The 27,598-nt window shown below is 40.1% G+C and overlaps 1 protein-coding gene and 1 long non-coding RNA gene across 3 annotated transcripts in view; one reads left to right on the top strand and one right to left on the bottom strand.

The window, feature by feature from the left end:
• Positions 1-1,371: 1,371 nt before the first annotated feature.
• On the bottom strand, positions 1,372-12,754 carry LOC123824072. The gene is made up of 3 exons (XR_006786643.1): positions 12,502-12,754; positions 11,910-12,068; positions 1,372-1,539 (listed from the first exon to the last, which is right to left on the bottom strand). It is a non-coding gene; the product is annotated as an uncharacterized LOC123824072 (long non-coding RNA).
• Positions 12,755-13,366: 612 nt separating this feature from the next.
• The window catches only part of ABCD3 (ATP binding cassette subfamily D member 3), a 76,906-nt gene continuing 62,674 nt past the window's right edge, over positions 13,367-27,598 (top strand). The window contains exon 1 of one of the 2 annotated variants that reach the window (XM_045847100.1): positions 13,367-13,904. In XM_045847100.1, the coding sequence (XP_045703056.1) occupies positions 13,795-13,904 (110 nt within the window). In that variant the 5' untranslated portion in view covers positions 13,367-13,794. The remainder of the gene's footprint in view (positions 13,905-27,598) is intronic. The other variant, XM_045847099.1, reaches the window with a different exon arrangement.

Genomic DNA, 27,598 nt, shown 5'->3' with positions numbered 1-27,598 from the left:
GAAAGAAAAGACAGACAGGGAGAGGGAGAAGGAGGACAATGAGGAGGAGGCTGAGGAAAGACATATACAAGGTGTGACAAGAGTAGGTTTACAGTTGTTCACATGAAAAATAATACAACAATGAGTAAATGATAATATAAGAATAAACTTTGTGTTTTGTGTACTTACAACTGTAAACCTACTTGTTCCCCCACCCTATATATATATACACACACACACACACACATGTTATTTCTGTCAGTATAAAAATTTTCTAAATCATTAAATATTGTAATAATGATTCTAAAATACAGTGGTTGAATATATAAACACATACATACATATTTTCATTTGGAATAATTAATTTGCAGAAAGAGTGGTATATCCACAGTGGCATCACCTTAACAATGAAGAAATGCTCCCAATACCGTTGGGCCTATAAAGTCAGAAGGCCCCAGCAGCAGGACAACTTGCCCTGAAGCCGAACCTGCGGAGTTTTTTCTTGCTCTGGACATCACTCAAAACTGTGTGCTTACGTGTTACCTGCTAAATAAGCATGCTCACGTACGGTATAGGTTGCCTGCAAAATCCAAAAGGTCTTTTCTTTGTGAGAGCACATGCCAGTAGGTACAGTAACTTGTTTGTAATGTTTAGAGAGGATATGTTAACATGCCTCATACCACTGGACCCATAGACACTCACTGGTGTGCCAGGCCTCCGAACTTTCTCAGAATTCATCTTCCACCCTTCAACACACATGTGTTTTTCTAGGGCATCCAGGGTACTTGCTTCTCCCTGCTCACCAGATACAATTAGCATAATGTTATCAATGTAATGGACAAGTGTGATAATCTGTGAGATACTAAAATAAAAAATTTCCCAGTGGATTCTATTGTGACAGGAAACAGGGGAGTGATGTAGTCCTGAAATACAAAAATGATGGTATACTGGGGAACACCTTGTAAAGTATAGGATTGTCTAGCCACTATGCTGTACACCTAAAACAAATGCAAAATAATATTAAATGTAAACTGTAATTGAAAAAAATTTAGAAAGTAAAAAATAGACAAAATACACAGAATTTTAAAAAAGAAAGAAAATGATGGTATACTGTGCTCCCTGCCCTGTAAAAATAAACTACTTTTGGTTAACTATGCAAATAGGAACTGAATAAGAGCATTATTTTTTAATTTTTTTTAATTTTTAATTTTTTTATTGTTCAAGTATAGTTGTCTCCATTTTCCCACCACCACTCTCCCCCACCCCACCCACCCCCACCGCCCACCCTCAATCCTACCCCCCTTTGGCTTTGTCCATGGATCCTTTATACATGTTCCTTGATGACCCTTCCCTTTCTTTCCCCCTCCTCCCTCCCCTCTAGTTACTGTCAGTTTGTTCTTCATTTCAATGTCTCTGGTTATATTTTGCTTGCTTGTTTGTTTTACTGATTAGATTCCACTTTTAGGTGAGATCTTGTGGTATTTGTCTCTCACCGTCTGGCTCCTTCCACTGGCCACGACCAACTGGCAACCCAGTTAAGGCCATGGATTACGCCAGGACCTTGGGGCATAGAACAGAGTGTGAAAAGATGGCAAATGGATCTGAAGGAGCAATAAAGATTCTGTTCTCCAGTCAATTCCCCCTCTCCCCATTAGCATCCACTACAGCTCTTACTTTTTTTTCAGATGAAACACTAATTTCCCTAAAATATGATACACACACAAAAATTCCCATCTGCTAGCATCCTTGGGTGATATTGATTCAGTTATAACTTCACCTGAAACCTAAGACACCAGCTACCACCAGTGCTTTTCATATAAGACTGTAGTTTTATAAAAAAGAAGAAAGAAATAATCAATTACCCCGAAACACTGCTGCTATTGTTTAAAATGGATAATATCCAGCACAGTGGTATATTCCTGTGGCACCTTCACAATGGTGTGACTCATAATTGGTGTGCTCTGACTATGAGGCAATTGGGGCTCCCTGGGGGAGAATGGTGATGAGGTGTAGATGAGGCCAAGAAATAATTATACACCAGGATAGCAGGGGCAGAGGACAAACCAGAAGACTCTGAGCTAGATTGTATTCAGTATCAAGATCCAGTTTCACAGACATCAATCCTGATCAGCATGCTCTAGCCCATTTTCAGAAGAAAGTAGATTCCAGACTCATGTAAAGACCTAGTAAAAAGTAGGGTGAGGGGGTGGGTAGAACTCCAACCTGTTAAGCTGGGGTTCAGGGCCGGCTAATTCTATCTGGTAACATTACAGAAGTTTGAGCAGACTAGCCTCTTCCAGCAGTGATTAGATAGACCAGAAACAGCCAAATACTCATGTGGAACCCTGTTAATCAACAAATATTGAGTATTATTAGGTGCCAAGTATTGTCCTGAAAACTGGAGATGATGTTAAAAAAAAAAAAACAAGAAAAAGAAAAAAATCCTCATCTTTATGGACCTTAGTGAGGAAGGCGGAGTTCAGAAAATTTCGCTCAGTTAGTTAATGATTACAGTAAGACAGACTGTGGAGAGCTGTGGAGGGGGGTGGGGGGTGGAGCGGGGGAGGCGGGCAGATCTCAAACTCTGAGGTCACATAGACCTAGGTTCCAATTTTGGCTTCCCCAGTTACCAGCTGTGTGACTTTGGGCCAATTCCCCAATGCCCCTTGGCCTCAGCTTCCCCAGTTATAAAAGGAGAATAATGATAGTACCTACCTCACAGGGCTAGTGTGAGAATAAAATGAGATACACCACTACACATGGAAACTTCAGTTATTATATTGTTTTTCCATATTCACCCCTGGGACCTGAAAACACCTCACTCCTGAACTTGAATGCTCATCCTCCACTAGGACACAGGCTGCAGTTACTCTCTGGTGCTTCTCACTCAGAACAGCTTCACCTAAACACCCCCTCCAACCTCATTCTCCAGGTCACCCCAGGAAGAAGGTTAGCCTTAAGTCAGCACCTGCGGGGAGTATCAGGCAGCTTCTCTTCATGTCCCTTCCTCTCTCCTCTTTCTTTCATTTCATAAACTTTCTAATGTGGATAGTATGTTTTTTGTGTTTCTCATATTTGTGAAACAATTTTATGTAAACTCTTCTTAATTTTAAAATCACCTGAATATAATGTCACACATTTCTATCTTTGAAACCCCCCCCCCCCCCACAAAAACTAACAGCTGAAATGGCATTAAGTTACTTTGTACTAATGCTAATGTTTCTCTGTGGGCTATGGGCCTGGATGGGAATGAAAGGGTTCCCAGCCTTGGACGAGATGATCTCTCCAGGTTCCTTTAGAGAAATGAAAAGTAAGCTAATGACAAAATAATGGGCTGTACCCTTACGTGATGTACAAGATACGTGCCCAGTCTTTGTTGATAGGTCTGAGACATTGCTGGATGGTATCTCAAGAAAAAAGATTGGAGTTGTCTATATTTCTTTATGTTTAAATCTTTTCAAGGATTTATTGATTTATGTTAGTTTCTTAGTTGATTTCTGGATTCAGCAATAAGACTACTGATTAGATATGCATATTTTTAATTGTGACACTGAATGCATTTTACTATCACATTTTCCTAAGTTTTTATTTTGAAACAATTTAGATTTATAGATAAGTTACAAAGATAATACAGAATTCTTGTATATCTTTCACCCAGCTTTCCCTAATGTTATTACATTATCTATTATATTTATCAAACCTAAGAAAGCAACATTGCTATGGCATTATTAACTAAACTACAGACTTTATTTGAATTTCACCAGTTTTCCCACTTCAGCTGTTTTTCTGCTTCCAGATTTTGTAAGATACCACTTGGCATGTTGTCATCACATCTCCTTAGACTCCTCCAATCTGGGACAGCTTGTCTTCTCTTGTTTTTCATTAACTTGACAGTTTGAACACTGCCAGGTATTTCATAGAATGTCCCTCAGTTTGGGTTTGTCTGATGTTTTCTCGCAATTAGACTGGGCACATGGATTTTTTAGAATACTGCAGAGACGAAGTACCTGTCTCATTGCATCCTATCAGGGATGCTAGTCAGCCTATTACTGGAGATGGTAAACTTGTCCATGTGGTTAAAGTGGTATCGGCCAAGTTTCTCAATTGTAAAGTTAAAGTTAGTACTTCTTATCTTTTCATATTCTATTCTCTAGAAGATTATATGAAGCAGTTACTAAGTCAAGGTAATAACACTTAAGCACAGGAGAAATAAATTATACCTCCCAGGGGGAGGAGTATCAAAGAATTTGTGGACATTTTTTAAAAACCACCAAAGCACCCTGGCTGGTGTAGTTCAGTGGATTGAGCGCGGGCTGCGAATCAAAGCATTGCAGGTTCGATTCCCAGTCAGGGCACATGCCTGGGTTGCAGGCCATGGCCCCCAGCAACCGCACACTGATGTTTCTCTCTCTCTCTCTCTTTCTCTCTCCCTTCCCTCTCTAAAAATAAATAAATAAAATCTTAAAAAGCATTCAATAAGTACTTTGGGAGAAATACTTTGAGGTTATACAACTATTCTGTTTCTCCTTAAACTTTTACTCACTAATTTTAGCATTCATCCCTGAATCTTGCCCACTATGATTTGTGGTGTTCAAATGGTGGTTTTTCTATTGTTCTTATTCTGTTTAGATTTATTATTTGAAATCTTGGAATTTTTCTGTAAGGAACAGTTTTCCCTTCTCTCCTATTTATTTATTCAATCATTTATTTACATCAGCATGAACTAATAGATACTCATTTTATTCTTTGGGTTATAATCAAATGCTATTGTTATTAATTTTGTTGCTCCAATTGTTCCAAGTTTGGCCAATACAACTTTTTTTAGATTTTGGTATTATCTGTCTCTCTGCCTGTCTGTCTGCCTATCTATGTCTCTGCTGATGTCTCTGACTCCTTTAATCCACAAGGCTCATTCCAGCCTTGCCTCCACACTTACTTCCATGACTGTGAAAAACGCCACTTCCATCATGCACAAATTATGTACTTCCTTGTTCAACCCCAGTACACTTACATAGCAGTATCAGACTTGTGAGCTTGTATTCTTATGGGAAACAGTTACCAAACTGAGTAAAGTGTTTTTGTCAGTTCCTTTTGTCTTTGGTGTTATAGTTTATGGTAAAAAGCGTTGTCTTCCCAAATTGCCTACATCAGCTCTTCCCCCATTCTCATGCAGCGTTGTTAGACATTCTTCAAACAGCCAGATTCATTTGTCATGGGCAGTCTGCATTCCAACTTGGGGTTCCCTGACATCCTGGTTTATTTTTTCAAAGCTGCACGCAGTAAAGTTTGCTTTTTGTGGCATAGAGTAGTTTACTAAATGCATAAATTAATGTGCCACCACTGCAGCCCCTTTGTAGTGAACTCCTTCCCCTGCCCTAACACATCATGGTAACATTTTTGATAATAAATATCTAACTCTTAGGGTTATCAGGAATCAACTTGCCCCAAACTTTTCTATTTTGAAATTTTGGGTATTTTAAAAATGTATAAAAGTGATACATATATATTTTGTTTAATGGTAAAAAAAGGTAAAATATGAAAAACAATTCTCTGTCAGTTGTTTGCATGTGTGAATAAGTAAAGGTTTGTCTCCTTCTGTGATACTTTTTGTCCCCATCAGCATGTCCTTGTTTGGCCCAGTGTTGGACTTTTAAACCTGGAAGTTTCTCCCAGTAGCTAATGGTTCCAAGCCCCATTCTCAGAAGTCACTAGTATTGACCCTTTTATTTCACATATAAGAAAGTTGAGAATCAGATATTAAGGTTACACAGTTATTTATGATCAAACTTAAGGTGGAACTCAGACTCAAGACTCCCAGCCCATTGTCCTTTCTGCTTCTTGGTGTTTTTGTTCAAAGGCATGTAATCAGATTAATCTGCAACTCAAATATGGGTGCGTGTGAAATGGAAAACTTGCAAAATATCCATGAGGTGGTAAGCAGGCTGCTTTGACCTCAGCTGCTGCAACCGTTGATAAAGAGACATTTGTGTGTTGAGGGAGGGTGTTGATCCCGATGATTTTTATTTTCCATGTTATGCCATGGATGGCTATAAAAACCTTTCCCCTCTGGCTGTAGCAGGGGTTCAGTAGAAATTTGTAGACAAGCTCAGACACAAGGTATGAGTGAAGATTTTCTTATGGAAGTCCCTGTTGTTGGGAATTGCCCTGCCTGGTTTCAGAAGCTGTAACCCCTGCATGCCTAAGGCTGAGTGAGAGACCTTGGGACCATAAGCCACTAAGGAGACAAAGCTTATCTCCCTGGCAGGGACGCTGCCTCTGCTCCCTTTACTTCACCCTGCCTGGCCCCGAGTCCAACCGGTTAGCCAATGACAGGTAAAATTCCTCAAGGGAGGAACAACCCAAGACAGGCATGCTCATGAGGGGCCCCCAGGGAAGGACTTGGGGGACTATAGAAAAAGGGGGTGATGGACCCTTGCTCCTTGACTCTGACATAGCCTGAGTCCTCATTCAGCCTGCAAGAAGTCTCCTAATCTCTGGACTGCCTTACTCCCCCTGCCTGACTTAAGCCTGAAACAATGACAGAGGGCGGTGTAGCCCTGTGCTGGAAGGGGCAGTTCCTCAGGGCAATCAGGCCTAAGACAGAATGCATAAAATCCTGTGAAAACTGCTTTGCTAAGAATGCCCTCAATTTTCTGATAAGGGTCCAAGCATGAAATGAGTTTGTTTCTCAAAGTTTTATAGCCCTTTAGCTAACTGACCCTGACTCAGAATAAGCCCTCATGGTTCTTTGTATGTTATCTATTATTTGATCCTTACTGCCTGACAATGATTGATGAGCTTTACCTGTATTCCTGTGCAAATTGAACCCAGTAAAAGCCCACTGAGGAACAGGCTCCAGGCCCTTCTACTTTGAGAGATCTGCTACGTTTCCTCCCCAAGCAGATCATGTCTTGGTAGACTTACTCTCATTCATGGCAGAGTGGGGGGGGGGGGGGGTGGCCTGCAGGTGGAGCCCCCCCACACCCTCTTTGCATAACAATCTAGACCAATAAAAGAATCATTGATAAAATCTCTGCCCTTCTAACCGAAGGCTGATGAGCTAAAAAGAACGAGAAACTTCAGAATGTGTATACTAGTCATGAAGCAGCCCCATGGCTGGACCAGGTGGCACTCTGAAGCCAAAGAGGTGGGGAAAGAACCCCGGTGCTAGCCTGAACAAAGGCATGGAGCTGCCGCAGGACCGGACGGGACCTCACCGACTATCTTGTGGCTGGAGCTTCATCAGCATCCAGAGTAGCTGCTGCAACTCTGAGCCTGTGCTATCATTATAGCTGCAAGTACCAGCAACATGGCACAGATATTTAAAGTTACATTATTTCCACTGTGGAATTTAGTTTTTCTGAATTAGTCCTTTTATCACCTGAATAAAACGAACTCCATGTACTGTTAAAGATAAATGACACTGGCCTATGTGGCTCAGTTGGTTGGAGCGTCGTTCTGTAACCAAAGGGTTGCAGGTTTGATTCCTGGTCAGATCATGTAGCTAGGTTGTACATTCAATCCCTGGTCAGGACACATAGAAGAGGCAGCCAATTAAAGCTTATGTCTCACATCAATATTTCTCTCTCTCCTTTTCTGTCTCTCTAAAAGCAATGTTCTCAGGTGAGGATTAAAAAAAAGAGAGAGAGAGAGAAATGCCTGAACTGGGTGGAACTTGCTGATGTGTGGTCACAGCCCTGGTTTGGTGCCCAGCATGGGCAGACCGGGACAACATGCCCAGCACAGGACGATGCCCAAACAGGCTCTGATTCTATGAAGACACGCCACTCCTTACATGTATGAAACAAAACCCCAAGTAGCAAAATTTAGAAATCCTTCCAGGAAGTATAGCAATATATGCATCTTTCTGGATTACAAACTGGTTAGTTATGTTTTGAAATTAACTGTACATTTCACAGACATTCTAAATATTCAAAAGGTTGTTTGAGGGAAGGTTAAGATAAATAATTTTCCTGCCATGTTTTCAGATATCTTAGGTCTTCTTAAAATGAATTATTTCCCAAGCCCTGGCTGGCATAGCTCAGTGGATTGAGCGCGGGCTGGGAACCAAAGTGTCCCAGGTTCGATTCCCAGCCAGGGTACATTCCTGGGTTGCAGGCCATAACCCCCAGCGATCGCACATTGATGTTTCTCTCTCCCTCCCTCTCTCTCTCTCTCTCTCTATCTCTCTCTCTCCTTCCCTCCCTAAAAATAAATAAAAATAAAATATTTTAAAATGAATTATTTCCCTTTCACAATTTTAGATACCTCAGGTCTTTCTCGATAGTATTAACACTGTAAAAAATTCCAGGAATGTTTAAGCAGGTGCAACTTCTCTTTCAACCTGAATTTACCTTAAGGAATCTTCCTTTTAAAAAGTGATTAGCTTGTTCGTTTATTCATTTAGTTGCATTTATAACTTTCATTATAACTTCTGACTGAACACTAAGCAGCATAGATCTTAGTGTTCAGTCTGATGAATTCTGACATTAGTAAATACCTGTGAAACCACCACCGAAACAAAATAGAGAACATTTTCATTAACCCCCAAAAGTTCCCTTATGCTAGCTTCTAGCCAATTTCACTCCGCTTTCAAATGCAATCACCTTCTGACTTCTACAATAAACTTATTTTGCCTGTTCTTGCACCTCATTTAATCCAACGTGCTTGTGTGTATGTGTGTGCATGTGCAAGCACATCTTTTGCTCTGTGTTTCTGAAATTCATCCATATTGCTGTGATTATCAATAGTTCTTCCTGTTTATTGCTGAGTAGTATTCTATTGTATGGATATACCAAACCTGTTCCTTCACTGTTTCTTTTTTCTTTTTTCTTTCTCATTCAAGGACATGTTTATTGATTTTTTAGAGAGAGGACAAGGGGAAGAGAGAGAAAGAAGCATTAATGTGAGAGAGAAACATTCACTCGTTGCCTCCTGTACATACCCCCACCAGGGACTAAACCCACAACCTAGGTTTGTGCCCAGGCTGGGAATCAAACCGGAGACTTTTCAGTGTGTGGGATGAGGCTCCAGCCAACTGAGCCACACCAGCCAGACTACTCACTCTCTTGCCAATGGACACTAGAGTTTCCAGTTTGGGGCTGTTATAAATAAGGTTGCTGCGGGTATTTCTGAGTTAATCTTTAATTTTTCTCTTCTTAAAAAATGTATTATTGTGAAAGAATTTCAAACTTACAGAAAGTTGCAAAAATTAAAAAGCACAGAACACTCATACTCTTTCTCCAGATTTACCTAGTGTAAATATTTAACCTTTGCTTTATCATATGTGTGTGTACTCTCTTGGTGTGTGTGTTTCCCTGAACCATTTGAAGGCTTTTTACTCCAAAATGTGGCCCTTTATTCCTAAAGTTCAGTGTATATTTCCTAGAATATGAATATTCTCTAATATAGTCATAGTATAGTTATCAATTTCAGTGAATTTATCATCAATACTCTAATCTACCAATCATATTCCAATTGTGTCAGTTATTGACCCAATTATTGACCCAATAATGTCCTTAACAAAGTCCCCTATCCCCTTGCCCCACACTACAAAAATCCAGTTTAGGGTTAGCTGTTGCTTTTAATTGTCACCTTGCTTTAGCCTTCTTTAATCTAGGACATTTCTAAAGCTTTTCTTTGTTTTTACAGCATTGACATTTTTGACAAATACAGTACCCCCCCTCTTTTAAGAAAAAAATGTTCCTCATATAGGTTTTGAGTTTCCTCAGGATTACATTCACATTATGCCTTCTAGGTCAGAATGCTGCCTAAGAGCTGTATCATTTTTTGTTTATTTTTATTTTTTATTTTCACATTTTTTTTACTGTTGTTCAAGTACAGTTATCTCCATCCCCCTTACCCCCTCCCAACCCTGAGTGGCTCATTTAGGGACATGAGATGTCCATCTGTCCTGTATGACTTTAATGTGGACTGCCCAGCCAAGATATTATCCATTTTATTCACTGTAAAATTACTATTTTTTTCTCTGTTGTAACCAATGGGTGGCTTATGGGGAGATAATTTAGGATTACAAAAATATTTTGTTTCCTACCAAAACTTCCTCCTAGAGTTAGCATCCATTGGTAATTCTTGCCTGACTCAATCCTTACTATAATTGTTGCAAAATGCTAATTTTCCATTTGTGTATTCTTCCACATTTACCAATTGGCCCATGACATTCAGCTATATCTGGAGCCCTTTCCTCTGTATTACTTATTTGTTATAGGTATGAAGTTGTTAATTTCTATTTCTTCAATGGCTTTTAATTTATTACTGTACTTATTTTGGTGCACAAATTATCCTAGATTTGGGCAAAAGGAGTCTCTTGTAGATGGCTCATTTGTTCATGTGACACACATACCCATAGTTTTTCAAATCATTTCCTTATTTTCAGGAATAATTAGATGTGCTAGGCTCATTTTATACTTATCTATTTACTTTTAGAGAGAGGGGAAGGGAGAAAGAGAGGGAGAAAAACATCAGTGTGTGAGAGAAACACTGATCAATTGCCTCTCTCACACGCCTTAACTGGGGACCGGCCTGACATTTTTGACAAATACAGGCATGTACCCTGACTGGAAACCCAGGCATGTACCCTGACTGGAAATTGATCCAGTGACCTTTTGGTGGGGAAATGTTCAAACAATTGAGCCATGCTGGTCAGGGCTGTTGACTAAATTTTTGGCTAATAAAAATCTGGCTGCTAGATGGTGTTGTCATTGCAAGTTGGCTCTCCTCAGTCCCAAGCACCCTTGTTTCACTGCCACAGTGTACCAGGTACACAGGCTGAAGAGTGGCTGAAGTATGGACTCCCCAAGTTTCTCTATGCTAGGACAATGTTCCCTCCAAATATGGACAGTTCCTATGTGACTGAATTGGGATGGCCTCATAACTTAACTCACTACTGGTGGCCTTGAGGCTCGGTTGTTGAACTAGTTCATCAGCTCGAACTTCCTATTCCTCCTGAAGAGTTTCTCTTTAGGACACTGTGCTAGTGAGACAGGACTATCTCAGTCAATCAGAGGGGCCCTAAAAATGTTAAACTTCAAAAAGAAAGATTGAGATCACCATTTCTTTCCTCTTAGGAGGCTCTCCTGTGCACTTTTCCTATGCAGGTTTGGGCCTTTAAAAGTAGGGCTGTTTGGAGGAGTGGTCTTGTCAGGATGTCTTGCTGCATAGTTTCCCTGGTGTAGTGGGTACCTAGCTATTCTTCCATTTGTATCAGTGAGGGGAACTTCTCAACTGACTCTTTTCTAAGCAAAGATGATCTGTTCCTGGTGACTTGACATGTTTATCTTGTCAAGGTAATGAGAAGTGATTGGCAGTTTCTCTTAAAAAAAAGTTTTAAGACCTGCTTCTCCAGACTCCCTACTATACATTAATAGAATGATATATGATACAGAAATAGCACAAAAGAGGAAGTGATTAACTTGGCAGGAGTTGGGGGGTAGGAGGAAGTGGTCAGAAAAGAGCGTTTGGAGTAGGAGGCCATCAATACCTCACTTTAAAGGCTGAACTGAAATGGGGAGGGAGGATGTTAGGGTAGGAAGAGTCTGGTATTTCAGGCAGAGAGAAGAGCATAGTCAAGGAAAGACAACAGAGGGGAATAGCAGTGTGCTTTTGTCTCCTGGGGCAGAGGTATAATACATACATCTATTGGAGGGGAGGAGTGCCAAGATAGGAATTCAAAGGTAGGCAGAGCTTATATCATAATTGCCTTTGTGTCAGTGGCTAAGGATCTTGGAGTGGTTCTTGGTGCTAAGAAACTAGTGAGGAAATTATTCATTTGCATCTCATTATCTTTCCCAATAAGCACACGCTGCCACTTTTCTGCCCCTGACCTCAGGTAAATATTATCATCCTCTCAGGCACTTGACTGGGAAATCTCAAGAGTTGTTTAGAAATTTTCTCCCCATTAAATAACTCACCTCCATCCAGTTTGAACCCAAAGTCCTTTCTTGTTTGGTCTGTGTTGAACTGACTCAGATGCTTAAAACCTTTTACTTAGATTATTTCAAAAGTGTTCAAACTGGTCTGTCTGCTTGATGTATCCTCCTTCCATCCATCCTACTCACTGCATGGTCTTCCTAAAATAAAAGCTGAGGTTACTATTCATCCCAAACCTGAGTTAAATATTAAACATTTACCTCCACTAAATATTGACCTCCATTAAACATTTCAACCTTTTCTCCCATTTCACACCCTTCCTTGAACTTCTATCCACAACAGACTTAATCATCTTCCTGCATCTGCTTTGCACCTTCTTATCTCTGTATCTTTGCTGTTATTATATCTTCTAAAACCCCTCCCTTCCATCAATTTTTCAAGGCATGGCCTAAATCGTATCAGCTACATTTAAAAAATGCCCCCAAATTTAGCAGCTGAAAACAATGATAAACATGTACTACTTCCTAAAGCAGAGGTGTCAAACTCATTTTCACCAGGGGCCACATCAGCCTGGAGGTTGCTTCAAAGGGCTGAATGTAATTTTAGGGCTGTACAAATGTAACTGCTCCTTACCTGTTAAGTGAGAGCTCGAGCTGCCGCAGGGTAGAAACAAGGGGCCCGGCAGGATAAACAATATGGAGGGCCAGATTTGGCCCCCCTGGCCTTGTGTTTGCCACCTGTGCTTTAACTCATAGGCTACTTTAATATGTGTGTATATTATACAAGGTTTCATGTGCTCATATTGACTGGCACACATTGCTTTTCTCCAGTGTCCTCAACTGAAGACAGGAACTTCCTGTTACTGTACCTATGCCAGCCTAAATGCTAGGAATAATGATTTCTGCATGGTTAGGACCAGACAGAAGGATGCTATAATCTGTAATGCTCTTCAGATCCTGGGAGCAATGCCAGCTTTAACACAATCCACAATTATTTCTGAATGTCTCTTTGCAAAGAATCGTGTTTCTCAAACTTTTGTTTTGATAAGATCCACATGAAGAAATACATTTCTTATCACTTGCTCGGGCCAGGCAGATACAAAAGACTGGAATAAAAATTTCAAAACAACTCCTTTACACGTGATGCATTCTGAGATTTTAATATCGTTGTTCTATTATTTCCCATTTCATTAAAAAACAAAAAGTGGTGTTCTGGATCTGCCAAACTGATTTCACAGTCCCCTGGAAATTATAACGCACGGTTTGGAAAACACTAGCTTGGAAAAAGGTTTTCGATTTATAGTCATTCTTCCCACATCTCCCTACACTTCCTCGGAGTTCCCGATGGTTGTTTTCGTCTTTGATAACCAAGCTCACAGTTTTATGTAAATGTTCTGTGATGGGGCCATTCCCTTCTTCCGGGCTCCTTTAAGAGGGTGGTAACGGCCTGGGACCGGGGTGGGCGGGGGGAGGGGGAAGCGGCAGGTCTCGTGAAAACCCCAGCGCTGTCCAGGCCCGCTTTTCCAGTTCTTGTGAAAGCCTAGGCGTGAGTGTGCGGAGGCGGGAGTAGGGGTGAGGCTGTTCCCGCCTCAAGCAACTAGGCCTCGGAGGAGTAAAGCATCACCGAAAAGGATAACTGGATTTCCGTGCGACCCCGTTGCTGTCGATTCTGCGGGGTCCGCGCCTGCGCAAAGAGCACCTGGGACTGCTCCGGCTCTGTTGTGCTGGCGCGCGCTCCCGCCCAACCAAAGCCCGAGGTGGGCTTCGGCCGGCGGGCGGCGCGGCGGCGCGCGTCAGGGGGCGGTCCTGCGCGGCCCGCACCACCCTCCCTCCTTGAGCTCCTCTCCTCCCAGTCGCCCTCGCGCTAGCTACGCTGAGGCAATCACCGCCACGGCCCCATCCCTGGCTCGCTCGTTCAGGCGGTGCCATGGCGGCCTTCAGCAAGTACCTGACCGCGCGAAACTCCTCGTTGGCGGGGGCCGCGTTCCTGGTGCTCTGCCTGCTGCACAAGCGGCGCCGCGCCCTCGGCCTGCGCGGGTAAGAAGGCCCATGGGGCGCCGCTTTCCCGGGCCCAAGCGGGCACCCCTCGCGCGCTCTCCCGCCCCGCCTGGTGGCAGGAGGACCAGTCCCTTTGCCCGAGGGGTCAATCGCGGTGAACACCGGCCTCGGCCGCTGCCAGTCTCCAATGTCAGGGTGTCCGGGTGTGTCGGTGGCGCCGCGTCCTCCGTGCTCCCTGCGTCCTTGCGGGCCTCACTGGCCCCTTACTCTGCCTCGGGAGTGTGGGTGTTTCCTCTGCGCCCTCGAGAAAACCTGTGCCTCTATCTTGAGGCTGTCGCCCCTCACTCTGTCCCCAAACCACTTCGTTTCTGTTATTAACTTTATGGGTGTGCACTAGTTTTGCCATCTCATCTCCTGCCACACGATGGCTTGGCTTTGTGGACGTGTTTGAGGATGGCGATTGGAGGCTGTTGTCTAAGTCACTTGGATGAGGTTTGGCACGATTCGCTAGCAGTTGCTTTTGAAGTCCTGAGAATGGTTCCTGTGAACTCTCCTGGATGCATTTGGTAGAATTTCTAAAGTGTGTCGTCTTGGAGTTGGTCAGTGAACCCCCTGACATATCATCGGGAAAGCAAGTTTCCCTCCCCTGGCTCTGCAGGTGTAAGTGTTAGGCGAGGATCGAGATCCTTTTTTATTATACTCCTCTGCTTCCCCCCCTCGAAAGAATTTTAATGTTTAGATTTAATTTAGGGAGACTGTAAGATTAGAGAAAGGTGGAGAGTTGAGTTACTGTTGGGGGCTTACAGACAATTTTCTATTTGCTGGGAGACACTTGGTTTCAGCAAATGAATGAGGTTACTTCCCAAGCATTCTTGCCAGTCATCGGATACTTAATATTAACTTGGCATACTTTTTTCATGCATTTTATTTCATTCATCTCTCTGGGCAGGTACTGTTGCCTTCTGTTTCTGGTTTGCCTAAAATATCTGATTAGTAATAGATTTTGGACTAAAACACTGACAAGTGGCCTTCCTTTGCATGAAGTTCTTACTAACCTTTTGCTATCTTCTTTATCTTACTAAAGCCAAGCGATGGTCTTGCTTTTCCTTCCTAAATCCGCTTAACAAAGTTGAAAATGATTTGCATCTTTGGACAAAAGAGAACTGTACATTTTCACGTATATTTAATTTGCTTTTAAAAGGATTAATTCTGAGAAATATAAGCAATTTTTTCTTTTGGATTGTGTACTTTCAGAGCCCCCAACTGCAAGTGGAAGTTATTTGTTGTCTGATAATATACCAATAGGAAGTGTTAAATGCTGTAAAATAACTTTGAATTTCATTTTTGCAGAGACGTATTTGCGGGAATTTGATGACAACCCTTAAAGTTCGGCTTACTTTTGTGATTAAAAAAAAACTTTGCTTTATTGGAGTATTACTTATATGTAGAAAAGTATACATATCATAAGTGTAGAGCTTGAAAAATTTTCACCAATAGAACTCACTTGTCTAATAAGCATTTAGGTTGGCACTCACCAGATAATATTATCAGCTTTCCAGAAACTCTTTATGTCTCTTCTAGTTACAGCTAAGGTGGCCACTGATTTATAAGACCATATATTATTGAGTAAAAGAAGTGTTAAACGTAATCAACTGGGAAATAGTAGCAACAGTAGCAAAACAGTGTCACAGAATTTGTCTTACTAAATAATTTTGTTTATTCATTATGTAAACTGTTATGAAATCTCTTTCAGAAACTTTTGTGGGAGAGGAATACAAATTATGAGCTGATTTTAAATGACTGAGATAAAATGATTTAATTATTTTAAAACTCTTAAGAATGGTATTGAGTGTGTCTTTGTAGATTTACTTCCAGAATCTTATGAATAGCTTTTCAATTGCTATCTTTGGTATCACAGTTTGAAGAAAAGAAAATTCTAACTTTATTATTTTTTAAATTTTTAAAAATATTTTATTCATTTATTTTCAGAGAGAGGGGAAGGGAGGGAGAAAGAGGGAGAGAAACATCAATGTGTGGTTGCCTCTCACATGTGCCCCCACTGGGGATGTGGCCTGCAGCCCAGGCATGTGCCCTGACTGGGAATCGAACCAGCTACCCTTTGGTTTGCAGCCTTCGCTCAATCCAGAGCTACACCAGCTAGGACAGAAAATTCTAACTTTAAATTTTACTGGATTTTTGGGTATATTTGTTAATAAGGCTAATTAATTTTACTCTCTGGTACTTAATTAAGGAACCTGTGGCTTTTCAGTCTTTTTGGTCTATGCTATCAACAGTAGGCCTGCTTTAGACCATATTTCTTAGAATTAGGAAGGCAATAGAGCCAGTAAAACCACTTTAAAAGTTACAATGTCAGTTACTTCAAACATTGAGAGAAGAGTAACTTAATGTTCTGAGTTACTTTTTGTTAAAGCAGTTTTTTCACCCTGTTAAGTTATATATATATATATATATATATATATACATGTATATATGACTTTTTATTATGGATTTTTTCATATATTTTTAAAAAGTAGACACATAATAATATAATGAACTCCTCTATACTTTACCTGAGAAGTACCATCAATATTCTGCAAGTCTTGTTTTATCTACAGCTCCTTGTCCCCCACCCCTTACTTTTACAGGCTTTTAGGTAAAATTTGTATATGCTCAACTGTACTAATCTTAGTTATATATATATATATTTTTTAAATAAATGGGTACAACAGTCTAACACATATGTTTCATAAATTAAAACATTGTCATCTTCCCAGAAAGTTCCCTTGTATTCATTCCTTGCTGGCACTGTGCTAATTATTTCACCTTAGTTTTGCCTAATTATACATTTTATTTTGTTCCTCATTTATGGGGACTAGAATATTTTTATTCATGGATAAAGGAGACCAGGTATTCAGTTCAAAGGCACTATCTGTTTCAGAATGTATTACTATGCTGGGTGCCATGGGATGAAGAGGGGAGTATGTGTGTTGTTACACAATCATTAAAAAAATATATGACTTTTTTTTCCCCCCTCGGGGAATTTACATACTTGTTAGGGAGAAAGGATTTAAATGTAAATTAGGTAAAAATGTAAGGTGATGACAATGCAGTGTACAGACAGGTATTCCATAAGAGTTCTGAGAAAGGAAAAGATTAATGTGTTTGGGAGGAGTTAGGGAAGACTTTATGAAAGAAGTGAACTAAGCTTAGAAAAGGAGTAGGAATGGATAAGTAGAGATAAATTGAATGTTATAGCAGCCTTTGTCAGCTTTTTGTTGTATTTTATATTAGGAAGAAAAAAGCTTCGTGGCACCCTTTCAATCCATCTTCTGTTTTTTTAAGAAACACAAATATGATCATGTGATTTTTTAAAAAATCTTTCAGCTATTCTAAAATACAAAATTCTTAGCATGAGAGAATGGTGTTTATGATGTGGCACTTCACTACTTCTGCTCATCCAGCCACACAGGATTAACGATCTCTGAGGACAAGGACCTGAGGACCAGGACGGCAGTCTCTGCCCAGCCCTTGCAGTCTGATGGTAATCACTGTCATCCCCAGGTCTTGTCCCCACCCTTTGATGTTTCTTTTCCTTCAAGACTCAGGTCAGTCAACACTTTCTCTTAGGTGTTTTCTACCTTTTCCTGATCTCCGAACTGTTGTTGTTGTCCTCAGCTCTCATGATACTGTAAGCATTCCTCTACTCTAGAAACTACCACTGTGTATTGTATTAGATAATTTTCCTGGCTTCTGCCTACACCAGACTCTGAGTTTCTTAAGGGTACAGATTGAGTCATTTTGAAATCCTAGTTTGCATATGTCACAGGATGGACCAATGATGTAGGATAGTTGAAGAACTTGTAGGGTGATTGCTTGACAGGCAGTTGGAGATTAAGGATCAGTACAAGCATAAGTAGAGACATTATCTTCATAAACATGATAGTTTTGTACCTGGGGTATGTAATATGAGCTGCGTAGTGGGAAATCAGTGGACCAATTTTAGAAGGCAGGAAAAAGGACCTGTTGACATTGCCAAAGTGTTTTATGATCTTAAATAAAACAGAAACTAAAAAGAGAACAAAGCAGTTCTTTTCCTTCTTATAAAATGCTTGTCAAAGTTCAGATTTCTCATCCTGGGTTTCAGATCCTTTCTCCATCTGCTCTCACCTTACCTGGCTAATCTTATATGTCACTGCCTGCCAATGGGTAGTTTCTGTTCCGAATAGGCCAGTTTCTGCAATGTTCTCTGAACAGGCCACACTTACTCCAGGTTTTGGAGCTTTATTCATGATATTAGTGATACCTGGAATACCAGTCTGTATCCTCTTCTCTTCAACTCTTAACCTTTAGGGGTTAGGTCAGGGTCACCCCTCCCATGAAGTAATTTTTAACAACTCTTGAATGATGATAACCCCCTTTTTAACCTTCTGAAGCATGAATTTAGATACCTTTCATATTTTATCTATTACTTGCTTGACTGGGTGTGGTCTATCTAGCTCTCAGTTATCAGGATGTAGGCAAGTCCACCAGCTCATGGGGTGATCCTTCATCCTTTTCAAAGCTCCAGTCCATAGATGATGGGAACATAGTCTCCTCCCCCAAGTATTTCAGAGGAGTTTCAGGGAGCTTGTATTTTTCTTAGACACACCTTACTTCACTTCTTTGCTTCTGCTCTATTTTAGATTCCACTTACATTTTGTCTTTGGAGTCTGTCTTTTTGGTATCTGCATTCTTTTAAAGCATCAGTCACAGAGCAGGTATTTGTAGTAGAGTTTTTTTAAAAAGTATATTTTATTGATTATGCTATTACAGTTGTCCCATTTTCCCCCCTTCACTCCCCTCCACCCTGCACACCCTCTCCCACTCACATTCCCCCCCTTTAGTTCATATCCATGTGTCATCCTTACAAGTTCTTTAGCTTCTACATTTCTCATACTATTCTTACCCTCCCCTTGTCTATTTTCTACCTACAATCTATGCTACTTATTCTATGTACCTTTTCCCCCCTCTCCTCCTCCTAGTCCCCTGTTGCTAACCCTCCATGTGATCTCCATTTCTGTGGTTCTGTTCCTGTTCTAGTTGTTGCTTAGTTTGTTTTTGTTTTTGTTTTAGGTGTGGTTGTTAATAATTGTGAGTTTGCTGTCATTTTACTATACATGTTTTTTATCTTCTTTATCTTAGATAAGTCCCTTTAACATTTCATAAAATAAGGGCTTGGTGATGATGAACTCCTTTAACTTGACCTTATCTGAGAAGCACTTTATCTTCCCTTCCATTCTAAATGAAAGCTTTGCTGGATAGAGCAATCTTGGATGTAGGTTCTTGCCTTTCATGACTTGGAATGCTTCTTTCCAGCCCCCTCTTGCCTGTAAGGTTTCTTTTGAGAAATCAGCTGATAGTCTTATGGGAACTCCTTTGTAGATAACTGTCTCCTTATCTCTTGCTGGTTCTAGGCTTCTCTCCTTCATTTTAATCTTGGGTAATGTAATTATGATGTGCCTTGGTGTGTTCCTCCTTGGGTCCAACTTCTTTGGGACTCTCTGAGCTCCCTAGACTTCCTGGAAGTCTATTTCTTTGCCAGATTGGGGAAGTTCTCTTTTATTATATGTTCAAATAACTTTTCCACTTGTTGCTCTTCCTCTTCCCCTTCTGGTACCCCTATAATTCGGATGTTGGAACGTTTAAAGATGTCCTGGAGGTTCCTAAGCCTCTCCTCATTTTTTTGAATTCTTGTTTCTTCATTCTTTTCTGTTTGGTTGTTTCTTTCTTCTGGTCCACTCCATTGATTTGAGTCCCAGTTTCCTTCCCATCACTATTGGTTCCCTGTACATTTTCCTTTGTTTCACTTAGCATAGCCTTCATTTTTCATCTAGTTTGCGACCAAATTCAACCAATTCTGTGAGCATCTTGATCACCAGTGCTTTGAACTGTGCATGTGATAGGTTGGCTATCTCTTCGTTGCTTAGTTGTATTTGTTTTGGAGCTTTGATTTGTTCTTCCATTTCGGCTATTTTTTTTTTTTTTTTTATCTTGATGCGCCTGTTACTCAGTGAAGGGCAGAGTCTTAGGTGTTTACCAGGGCAGGGCAACTCAGTCACTGGATTGTGACGCTGAATGTCGGGGAGGAGTCCCGGAGGGAACAATGGTGCTTGTTCTGCTCTCTGCTGGATTTCAGCCACTTCTGCTGCTTTCCCCAAGCAAACTGGCCCCTTTTGGTGCTGATTCCCGTGTAGGTGGGTTTGTGTACACGTCCTGGGGTCCTGTGGTCTCTCCAACAAACCCACCTGTGAGGCTGGGAGTCTCTCCCAGCACCTCAACCCCCTCAAGTGTTGAGGCTTCAATTGGTGTTTTGAGGCTTTATTTCCCAGTGCTGGGACCCTGGGCTGCATGGTCTGTCTTGCTCCCCAGTTTCGCCTGGTTTATCTGTGCAAATGTGGGACAGCCTGATCCACCTGCTGCCTTGCGTGCCACGCCCCTCCACAGTCCACTACCTTGCTGGGTCTGCCAGCAGCCACCCGTGTGCCTGGGGTCTTCCAGCCACTGCTTTTTTTGCCCTGACCCCTCTTTGCCCCTGGGCCTGACTCTGCCCCTCCTAGGGGTCTGGATGAATGTGTCTATTTTAACTCCTTGGTTGTTGGACTTCCATACAGTTCAATTTTTTGTTAGTACTGGTTGTTTTTTTGTTTCTAAATTTTTGTTGTCCTTATTTTGGTTGTGCAAGAAAGCACAGTGTGTCTGCCTACACCTCCATCTTGGCCGGAAGTCTCTGTATTAGAGTTTTATTGAAAATTTGGGAGTAGTGGCAGGGATTATATTTCAGCATAGTAAATAGCTGAAAATAGAGACATTCTTTTATTTACAAGTTCTTTAGACATTCTCACTGTTGGAAATCTGTTAACTATTTTTCCCTGAGCCTCTCGGCCCTGTGGCCTGTTACGAGGCCTTTTCTTTACTTCTTGGATGTTCTCATATCTGTAGCTTCTATGCCTTGTGCTTTCTCTCCACTGATCTCTCTACAGCTTTCTTATAGACTTTCCTTCCTGAGATCTCTTCAAATCAAGCTCTGGAAGGGGGTTTCATTTTTCTCAATTCCACAGTCCTGCTGAATGTTTTGCCAAGTACAGGCATGAGTCAAGTGAGGGGCTATAGGTGCATGAGACCCTTAGGGTGGTGAACTGAGAGTAGGTCTCATAGGGCCAGGCTCTGGCCCCATTTGGATCCTCAGAATAAAAAGGAGATGCTTAAACAACGATAGGTGAAGGTCTTAAAACATTTGCTAGGAAAATAGGCTGTGTACTGAAACCCACTAATGGCATCTCTGGTCCAGCAGCAGTGTTCTCAGAATTGTGTCACGTGTGTGGTCTACCGGTGGGAAGTGGGTACAGAATGTTTGATTAATTACACTTCTCAGTTTTGGGCACATTAGCATCATTGGCCAGGCATTCTTTTTCAGGGCTTTTGCACTTGCTGTTTGCCTGCCTTCAAGCCCAGATATCCACACTGTTTAGTCCTCCACTTTTCAGTCTTTCATTAGACATCTCACGGTGAGACCTTCCATTGCCATTCAGTTTAAAATAGCATCTTCCACACTTTCCTGGCTTTGCTTTTCTCCTTAGCACTTCTCACAATCAAATGTGCTATTTATTTTACATATTTATTTTGTGTAGTGTATGTCTCTGTTAGAATGCATGCTTCATGAGGGCAGGAATTTTTGTCTGTTTTTTTCATTGTTATAGTCCCAGTGGCTAGAACTGCGATGGCATATATAGTAGGCTCTCAAAAAATGTTTGCTCAATGACTTTTAACTATGAGGTGTTCATTTCTTAGGGCTCTGGCTACTGTTGTTTTAAATAACACATTTTTCTTAAATGTCACCTTAAGTATGTTTCAAGCTCTTCAAGAGCCTCTTATATGCATGGGTAAAGCAAGTTTTAGAAATTTATAAAAATGGTATCATTATTTATAACTTGCTTTGACATTTAACAATAGAGTGGAAACATTGAAGGCAGTTTTAAAAAATAAAATATCTATCATGTCATCACCATAACACATACTGTTTTCTCTTTATTACTTTGTACATGTATAGGTACATGTTTTGCTGTTTTCATTTAAAGCATAGACATCTTCCCTATGTTTCTACATTAATTTAAGAAGTGTACTTTTAATGAAATACATAAACACTCCTTTGTGCAACTATATCATAAGTGTTGAGGATCTATAATTTTTATTATAGATGGGTAATATATTTTTGCAAATTAATATTTCTGTGTCTGCTGAGTTACTTCCTTGGAATAAATTACCAGAAATAGGATTAATGAATGGAAGGTTATGAACTTCCCTTAGTGTTTGTGGAAAGTGTGTGAACATTCTGAGCTATACAAATTACCTAAGAGTTGTGCCTTAGAGTACTATGAATGAGTGCTACTTTAATACTCTAATCATTAAGGGATGTTTTAATTTTTTGACTAGTTTAGTGGTGTAAAATAATGTTGCAAGATATATTTGCAAGAATGCACATTTTTAAAGAATGTTTTATCTATTTATTATTTTAGGGAGAGGGGAAGGTAGGGAGAAAGAGAGGGAGAGAAACATCAATGCATGAAAGAGACATCGATAGTTTGCCTCTCACATGCCCCCAGCTGGGGACTTGGTCTGCACCCCAGCCATGTGCCTTGACCTGAAGTGCTCAGGGACTTTTTGGTTCACAGGTCAGCACTCAATCCACTGAGCCACACCAGCTAGGGCTATTGTTATTTCTTTTGGAATGATTTTTATGAAATATTAGAGTAGTTTAAAAAGGGCATATTTTAGTCATTTCTAAAAAAAAAGTAGGCATCAGGTCTTTGCCTAAGAACATGGCTTTCATCAAAAAATTGTTTTTATAAGGAAATCACTTTTGTTGTAGGCATTTCTGTCAAGAATATAGCCTTACATAATCAAAAGGATAAAATGCCGCTCTGGCTGGCGTAGCTTAGTGGATTGAGTGTGGGCTGCAAACCAAAGTGTCGCAGGTTCGATTCCCAGTTAGGGCACATGCCTGGGTTGCAGGCCATGGCCCCTGGCAACTGCACATTGATGTTTCTCTCTCTCTCTCTCTCTCCCTCCCTTCCCTCTCTAAAAATAAATAAATAAAATCTTAAAAAAAAAAAAGGATAAAATGCTTTGGATAACTGTTGGTTGTACTCTTTAGTGGGAACTATTACACATATTAAGATGATTTGAAGCCTCGTTAGGTAAATTGGAGTGAGTATATTGAAAGGTGTTTTTTTTTTTAAAAACATGCATATGTTATCGTCTTGCTAGATTAGCAGTTGTAATTAATGCAATTAAACTATAAAGTTGAAAATAAAGCTCATCAAATCATAATTATCTATTTTGATATTTGTAAATAGATAGAGCAGTCACATACCACTATAATGGTACCACAGTACTACACATAAACAGATTATATGATTTACTGTATGCTTAAGAAGTTCTCTGTTGCCTTTGAAAATAGATGTGCTGTTTGGAAAGAGGCAATGTCTCTTGGTAAGTTATAATTTAATCATTTAATCATCATGCTTTGTTTATGTATCACTGCATGTCACTGTTTAAAACATTTGAATACTTTCATAAACAGTGAAGTAAGCAACATGAGACATGTTGTCACCACAGAAGGAAAATGTATGGTCCTGTAAGGTATTTTTAGTGCATAGGACTAATTTGTTTTATTATTATTTTTTAAATTTTAATCATTGTTCAAGTACAGTTTTCTCCCTTTTACTCCCAATCCAGCCCACCCACCCAACACTCCCCTCTTCCCTCCCATTACCACCCTCCCCCTAGTTTTTGTCCATGTGTCCTTTAAATTTGTTCCTGTAAACCCTTCCCATTCTCCCTTGAAATTCCCTCTTCTCTCCCCTATGGTCACTGTCAGCCTGTCCTCTATTTCAGTGTCTTTGGTTATATTTTGCTTGTTTCTTTGTTTTGTTGTTTAGGTTCTTGTTAAAGGTGAGATCATATGGTATTTGTCTTTCACTGCCTGGCTTATTTCTCTTAGCATAATGCTTTCCAGCTCCATCCATGCTGCTGCAAAGGGTAGGAGCTCCTTCTTTCTTTCTGCTGCATAGAATTCCATTGTGTAAATGTACCATAGTTTTTTTGATCCATTCATTTACTGATGGGCATCTAGGTTGCTTCCAGCACCTAGCTATTGTAAATTGTGCTGCTATGAACATTGGGGTGCATTGGTTCTTTTGGATTGGTGTTTTAGTGTTCTTAGGATAAAGTCCCAGCAGTGGAATTGCTGGGTTGGGTCAAAAGGCAGATCCATTTTTAGTTTTCTGAGGAAGTTCCATACTGCTTTCCATAGTGGTTGTACCAGTCTGCAGTCCCACCAACAGTGCACTAGGGACCCCTTTTCTCCACAACCTCTCCAACACTTGTTGTTTGTTGCTTTGTTTATGATGGCCATAATGACTGATGTGAAGTGGTATCTCATTGTGGTTTTAATTTGCATCTCTCTGATAGCTAGCGATATTGAACATCATTTCATGTGTGTTTGGATTTTCTGTATGTCCTTGGAGAAGTGTCTGTTTAAGTCCTTTGCCCATTTTTTAATTGGATTCCTTGTCTTCTTAGAGTGGAGTCGTGTAAGTTCTTTACATATTTTGGAGATTAAACCCTTGTCTGAGGTATCATTGGCAAATATGTTTTCCCATACAGTTGGTTCTCTTTTTATTTTGATACTGTTTTCTTTAGCTGTGCAGGAGCTTTTTATTTTGATGAGGTCCCATTTGTTTATTCTTTCCTTTATGTCCCTTGCTCTAGGAGACATGTCAGTAAAAAAGTTTCTTCGTGAAATATCTGAGATTTTCCTACCTACGTTCTCCTCTAGGACTTTAATGGTGTCATGTTTTATATTTAAGTCTTTTATCCACGTTGAATTTATTTTTGTATAAGGTGTAAGTTGGTGCTTGAGTTTCATTTTTTTGCACGTGGCTGTCCAGTTCTCCCAACACCATTTGTTGAAGAGGCTATTTTTACTTCATTTTATGTTGCTGCCTCCTTTGTCAAATATGAATTGACCCTAGAGACTTGGGTTTATTTCTGGGCTCTCTGTTCTGTTCCATTGGTCCATGTGCCTGTTTTTATGCCAGTACCAGGCTGTTTTGATTACAGCGGCCTTGTAGTATAGTTTAGTGTCAGGTATTGTGATCCCTCCTACTTTACTTTTCTCAAAATTGCAGCAGCTATTCGGGGTCGTTTATGATTCCATATAAATTTTTGAAGTGTTTGTTCTATGTCTGTAAAATAAGCCATTGGTACTTTAATAGGAATTGCATTGAATGTGTAAATTGCTTTCCATACTACACATGGTAGTATGGACATTTTGATGATACTAATTCTTCCAATCCATGAGCATGGTATATGTTACCATTTATTTGTGTCTTCCTTGATTTCTTTCCTGAGTGTTATGTAGTTTTCTAAATACAGGTCTTTTACCTCTTTGGTTAGGTTTATTCCTAGATATTTTATTTTTCTTTTTACTATTTCAAATGGGATTTTTTCCCTTGATTTCTGCTTCTGCTGTTTCATTGTTGGTGTACAGAAATGCCTTTGATTTCTGGATATTGACTTTGTATCCCGCTGCTTTGCCAAATTCATTTATTAGGTCAAGCAGGTTTTTGATGGAGTCTATAGGATTTTCTATGTACATTATCATGTCACCTGCAACAGTGACAGTTTTGTTTCCTCCTTTCCGATTTGGATGCCTTTTATTTCTTTTTCTTGTCTGATCGCTGTGGCTAAAACTTCCAGTACTATATTGAATAGAAGTGGTGAAAGTGGATGGCCTTGTCTTGTTCCTGATATTAGAGGAAAAGATTTTAATTTTTGCCCATTGACTATGATGTTCGCTGTGGGTCTCTCATATATGGCCTTTATTATGTTGAGGAATGCTCCCTCTATTCCCACTTTGCTGAGTGTTTTTATCATAAATGGGTGCTGTACCTTATCAAATGCTTTGTCTGCATCTATTGATATGATCATGTGGTTTTTGTCTTTGCTTTTGTTTATGTGATGTATTACATTTACTGATTTGCGAATATTGTACCATCCTTGCATCCCTTGAATGAATCCCACTTGGTTGTGGTGTATGATCTTTTTAATGTATTGTTGGATGCGGTTTGCCAGTATTTTGTTGAGGATTTTAGCGTCAATGTTCATCAGTGATATTGGCCTGAAGTTTTCTTTCTTTGTTGTGTCTTTATCTGGTTTTGGAATTAGGATGATGTTGGCCTCATAAAAAGAGTTTGGGCGTCTCCCATCTTTTTGGATTTTTTGGAATAGTCTGTGAAGGATAGGGGTTAGCTCTTCCTTAAATGCTTTGTAGAATTCTCCTGTGAAACCGTCTGGCCCACGGCTTTTGTGTGTTGGGAGTTTTTTGATTACTGCTTCAATTTCTTTTGCTGTTACTGGTTTGTTCAGGCTTTCTGCTTCTTCTTCATTGAGTTTTGGAAGATTATATTTTTCTAGAAATTTGTCCATTTCACCTAGGTTTTCAAATTTCTTGGCATACAGTTCTTTGTAGTAATTTCTTACAGTCCTTTGTATTTCTGTGGTATCTGTTGTAATCTCTCCTCTTTCATTTCTGATTGTGTTTATTTGGGTCTTCTCTCTTTTTTCTTGATGAGTCTGCTTAAAGGCTTGTTGATTTTGGTTATGTTTTCAAAGAACCAGCTCTTGGATTCATTGATCCTTAGAATTGTGCTTTTAGTCTCTGTCATTTAATTCTGCTCTGATCTTGGTTATTTCCTTCCTTCTGCTTGCTCTGGGCTGTCTTTGTTGTTGTTCCTCGAGTTCTTGTAGACGTAGGGTTAGGTTGTTTGGAATGTTTCTAACTTTTTTAGGTGGGCCTGTATCGCTATGAATTTCCCTCTCAGGATTGCCTTGGCTGTGTCCCTTAAGTTTTGGGTTGTTGTGAGTTCGTTTTCATTTGTTTCCAGAAACCATTTGATTTTTTCCCTAATATTCTTGACCCATTCATTGTTTAATAGCATGCTATTTAATCTCCATGATTTTGAGTGTTTTTGGTTTTTTTCCTTGGGGTTGGTTTCTAGCTTCAGTCCCTTGTGATCCGAGAAAATGCTTGGTATGATTTCAATTTTCTTGAAATTGTTGAGGCTTGCTTTGTGTCCTATCATGTGGTCAGTCATTGAAAATGTTCCATGTACATTTGAAAAGAATGTGTATTTAGCTTCTTTGGGATGGAGGGCTCTGTGTATATCAGTAAAGTCCATTTCATCAAGGGTATTGTTCAATGCCACAATATCTTTGTTGATATTTTGTTTGGAAGATCTGTCCATTTTTGATAGCGGGTGTTAAAATCCCCCACTATAATTGTGTTGCTGTCCATATCTTTCTTGGAGTCCTCTAAGATTTTCTTTATGTATTTGGGTGCTCCTATGTTGGGTGCATATATATTTACAATATTTATGTCTTCTTGATGGATTCTTCCCTTGAGTATTATGAAGTGATCTTCTGGGTCTCTCTTTATGGACCTTTTTTGAAGTCTATTTTGTCTGATATGAGTATTGCTACCCCAGCTTTTTTTTCTGTGCTTTTTGCTTGGAAGATTTGTTTCCAGCCCTTCACTTTCAGCCTGTGCAGGTCTTTTATCCTGAGGTGGGTCTCTTGTAGGCAGCATATGTGTGGGTCATTTTTTCTTATCCATTCAGCTGCTCTATGTCTTT

The sequence above is a fragment of the Phyllostomus hastatus genome, unplaced genomic scaffold (genome assembly GCF_019186645.2).
Source record: "Phyllostomus hastatus isolate PE091 unplaced genomic scaffold, TTU_PhHast_1.1 phas_contig_524, whole genome shotgun sequence".
In the NCBI taxonomy this organism is placed as follows: domain Eukaryota; kingdom Metazoa; phylum Chordata; class Mammalia; order Chiroptera; family Phyllostomidae; genus Phyllostomus; species Phyllostomus hastatus.
This window is presented reverse-complemented; position numbering and strand designations above follow the sequence as displayed.